Source organism: Octopus bimaculoides, chromosome 9 (genome assembly GCF_001194135.2).
Source record: "Octopus bimaculoides isolate UCB-OBI-ISO-001 chromosome 9, ASM119413v2, whole genome shotgun sequence".
NCBI lineage: Eukaryota > Metazoa > Mollusca > Cephalopoda > Octopoda > Octopodidae > Octopus > Octopus bimaculoides.
This window is the reverse complement of record NC_068989.1, coordinates 1,130,301-1,134,891: the sequence shown is the minus strand read 5'-3', so window position 1 is coordinate 1,134,891 and position 4,591 is coordinate 1,130,301. Positions and strand designations below refer to the sequence as shown.

At 34.9% G+C, this 4,591-nt stretch overlaps 1 protein-coding gene across 1 annotated transcript in view; it reads left to right on the top strand.

Annotated features, from left to right (window-relative positions):
* Positions 1–334: 334 nt before the first annotated feature.
* The window catches only part of LOC106871263 (formimidoyltransferase-cyclodeaminase), a 13,857-nt gene continuing 9,600 nt past the window's right edge, over positions 335–4,591 (top strand). The window contains exons 1-6 of the mRNA XM_014917629.2: positions 335–545; positions 979–1,162; positions 2,130–2,258; positions 2,865–2,953; positions 3,697–3,873; positions 4,397–4,534. Coding sequence (XP_014773115.1) covers positions 483–545; positions 979–1,162; positions 2,130–2,258; positions 2,865–2,953; positions 3,697–3,873; positions 4,397–4,534 — 780 coding nt within the window. The 5' untranslated portion in view covers positions 335–482. The remainder of the gene's footprint in view (positions 546–978; positions 1,163–2,129; positions 2,259–2,864; positions 2,954–3,696; positions 3,874–4,396; positions 4,535–4,591) is intronic.

Below are 4,591 nucleotides of genomic sequence, written 5' to 3'. Positions count from 1 at the left end.
ATTGTTGTTGTACCTGTGGTGTTGCTGTACGTTGGCCATTTACCTGAGCAGGTGTTACTGTTTTTGAATAAAGACTAAAAAACAAAAAGCAAAACATGTGTGTGTGACTGTGACTGCATTAACGTCAACCTTCTCTGATAAGATACCAAAGGTGACTCTTTATCTTCGTATGTCACACTTGTTTGTCATTTACAAATGTCTTTGCATATCTTCTTTTCCTTTTTCTTTTTCTTTCTTTCTTTTTCTTTTTTTTTTATTGTTAATCAATTTACAAAAGAATTTGTAAGGTAGCATGCACTAATTGATAAAGAAGTTGGTAATCAACTTTCTTCATTCAATTTGATTGGTCAATTATTAAACTCAGCTTGGTTTGTCAATTATTAGAACATTTTATTCAGTCAATAAATTCTCTTTTGCCTCATTGTTATCAGCACCAAACAAAGGAACAGAATCAAATCTCTTTCTCAGGGTTCTACATAAAAATGTTTGCCAATGAAAAAATCATTGAATGTGTTCCAAATTTTTCAGAAGGTTCTGATCAAAAAGTGAGTATTTCATTTGTTCCCCTTAATTACTTCCAATGAAGGGGTCCGTTTTTTGGCTTTGTCTTGTTTTTTTTTATAAATTTTATTGATATGTTTATCATAAATAACGATTATTCCAACAGGATCATGATTCTGATGGCAATGGCAACACTGTCAACAAAGGTGATGCCAACACCAATGATGATGATGATGATGATGATGATGATGATGACAACGATGATGATGATGATGATGGTGACAGTGATGTTAGTGATGATGTCAATAATGGTTTTATTTTACCATCAGATTAATTTCAATCCAATGCATTAAGAAAACCATTTTTTATTCTCCCATATATACGTCTATATATTTATCCCTTTCTTTCTCTCAGACCTTTCTCTTTTTCAAAAGCTTGTTACGTCATAAGTTGTTCTTTTACTAATTTCCTTACCAGATCATTGGTGCCATTTCCAATGCCATAACTGGCACTAATGGCTGCTCTTTGCTTGACGTCGACAATGGTCCATCAGCAAACCGAACTGTCTACACGTTTGTTGGTTCCCCGGATGCTGTAGTGGAAGGTGCCCTGAGAGCATCCAGAGAAGCCTTCAAACTAATTGATCTGAGTCAACAACATGGTAAGGAACTGTTACAGGGTCACTCTACTTCTGTGATTCCCAACGTGGGGCCTGTGGTATGTGTGTGTGTGTGTGTGTGTGGTATAGAACTGGTCAGTACTGAAAGCAATGCCATCTTAATTCCCTATGGAGAAATAAATTGGAGACAGACTTATGTGTCTAAGAGTATTAACTCTTTTATCTCTGACGACAGTAAGGGATGAAAGAATTGAATGGTATGAAATGCGTTGAAATGGAGTGGAAGTAACGGGTAGCATCAGTGAAGGAAGAGAAAGAGAGAGGGCATAAATTATATTAATTTTATGTTAATATAATTACTTCTACCAACATTGTTATGAGAAACTGGTATGTTCTCAGTGGGAACATAGCTGGGTATGATCTTAGAGTTCCTGGAGACAAAATAGCTGCAATATTTTCTCATTACCAAATTGTGATGGAACTTACGATTTTTAGAAGAGCAGAAAATGAGGAACTGTTAGGGTTAGCATCATTCCTAAAACATTAGAAATGAAGGAGTCCATTTTTTTCTTGCAATTAAAGTAAGATTCTTGAACTCTGCTCCCCAAGAACTTACCATTAATTTGCCATCTGGTTTTTCATTTCTACTGATTTAATTTTTGCAATCTCTGACTTGTGCTTTTTTTTTTTCAAAGTCTTCTAATTGTATTTAACAGAATATAAAATTTGTTCAAGCACACATTATTACAGGAAAAATAGGCTGCCCAACTTGCATGAGATAGCAGCAAAATTTCCCATCAAAATTCTGTTAAACCATCCTAAAAATAGTTAACTGAGTCCTGATTGTAAAACACGAGAAAAGTAGGAAAGACTCACAGATGAGATACCATTTAGGTAAATGAGGAATCTAATTAGTGATGAATATAATTATCAGAGTTGTATGATGAAAAAATTATCTCTAATTACCAAAGCAAGGTTACACCTGTTTTTAATTTTATTCATTTTGAAGGAGAACATCCAAGAATTGGTTCCCTGGATGTGTGTCCATTCATTCCTGTACGTGGTGCCACCATGGACGACTGTGTCAAATGCTCAGAAGAATTTGCTGATAAATTATCAAAGGAATTCAATGTACCAGGTAATTAATGAAACTGGAAATACCAAGTAATTAAAATTTCTTTTTCTTTCTATATTTGTTTATTGCTTATTTTTTTATTAATTCGTTTATTTCCTTTTGCATCTGTTTTTAAATTGTTCTTAACTTTTGCAACCGCCATTGGCATTGTTATTGCTAATGTTGTCCAAGAGATCGATGGAATTTTAACTATTTTTACTTCCCATACCAATTCTTTGAAATTCCAGCCACTTGGACATTTTATCCATTTCCTGTTCATTCCTCGTAATATTTAATTGTTCATATTTCTTATATTAAATTCTTCAGCTTTTTTGTACATCTTTGTACCATGATAGATCACTGACCACTACATTTAAATTTTTTCTCTCCGTGTTTTTCTCCTTATTTCTTTCTGTTGAAGAGCATAGCTCGAAACGTTAAAGACTTTCTCTGTTCCTGAGCGTTAAACTAATACATCCTTTTGTTGTTTACACCACCTGTCTTCGTCTGTTGTTTTTTTTTTCGTAAATCCTCCCATATGTATGTATGTATGTATGTATGTATGTATGTATGTACGTATAGTTTACATTTTCTTTATAATTGAAAAAAATTATGGTTTACACCTTTCAGTTTATCTTTATGGTGCTTCTGCGAGGAAGCCTGACCGGACATTACTGGCAAATATTAGGGCAGGAGAATATGAAGGCCTCCAGACCAAGGTAAACACTGTTTCTATTTTAAAGATGTTCTTTTGTAGCCTTCAATCAAATCACACAAAGTTGTCTGAAAGATTTTTTTAAAAAGTGGGATTAAACACCTGACGATTGATGGTGCTGGACCAGCCAACCCTTCAAGGATACACTCAGAAAAGATCAGTTTCTGCAACTTCAAATCATAGACCAACTTCAAATCATAAAACAGCAACAAAACTGATAGAAAATAATTAAAGCAGTGCTCCAGTATGGTTGTAGTCCTATGACTGAAACCATTAAAAGAATAAAAAGCTTCCTTTACATGTGACTTAATATTTGTAACTGTAACAACCAATCGTTTCAATGGGAATTAGTGATGTTCATCAACTGAATGATGACAGAAGGACCGAGAGGAAATAGAAAACAAGAAAACTTTTTTTTTTAAATCTTGAATTGAGATTTAGTCAAAGAAGTCAAATATGTAGAGACACCTAAATGCCAGAAAATCTAGACTTGATGCTTCCCAATTTGTGAAAGAGTTTTACTAATCTTTGAAGTAAAATGAAGTGATTCAGGATTGAGTTGAATCTGTAAACAATAAAATCTGTGAGCTGAGGGTTCAATCCCAATTATGTCACTGCAATTAATTTGATCTCATGTTTCCTAAATGGAAAAAACTCAAACACATAATTTTCTCTGTGAACTCAGCTTTACATAGTTATTAACGACCTTGGTTGATAGAATTTCTGTTTTTTTTCTTTTTTTGTCAGTTGAAAGATCCAGAATGGAAACCAGACTATGGTCCAGCAGCATTTGTGGAACGATGGGGTGCCACTGTGACTGGGGCACGCAAGTACCTGATTGCATTCAATGTCAACCTGGTTAGTACAAAGGAACAAGCACACAGGATTGCTCTGATGGTGAGAGAACAAGGACGCAAGGACAGGGTAACACTCCTTTTGTTTCCCATGCAGTCAACTTGTAAACGTTCAGCAATAAAAACAAGATTCAGTTTACAAATGGTGATGGAGATGATATGTCGTTTAACCCCAGGTCGATCCAGGTCGAGTAAATGTGTGATCAGCTACGTACCTGTGGTGATCACCCCTCCAGTCAGATGGGGTATCTAGGATAATAGTATCTTTTGTGTTTTCAAAATTTAAGAGAATAGGCTGTGATTTGAGGGAGATTTGACTACTATTTCTGGCAACCATGTAAAGGCTTCTTTGATAGTGTTGTTGTTGTTGGCAGTGGTGGCGGCGGCGGCAGCGGAGGAGGAGGAGGAGGGAAATTTAGTAGTAGTGGAAATTTAGCCTGAAGATTGCTTGGAGACATAAAAACCTGCCGAAACACATGTCTCCAAAGCAAGAAACTATCAATGGGTCTTATTTTTATACTGTATGCATTAAATTATATAAATAAATACTTATATATTTATGATGCTATCATGTTTTCCCAACATATTTTCAGCCTCATAGTCTAAAGAAGCTGCAAGGAATTGGATGGTATCTTCAGGAAAACAACTTGGCTCAAGTTTCCATGAATCTCTTGGATTATGAAGTAACTTCGTTGCATACAGTTTTCGAAGAAGTGAAAAAATGTGCAGATGTAAGTACATAACATCTATTTCTACATGTTTTCCTGTGTGTGTATATATATATATAT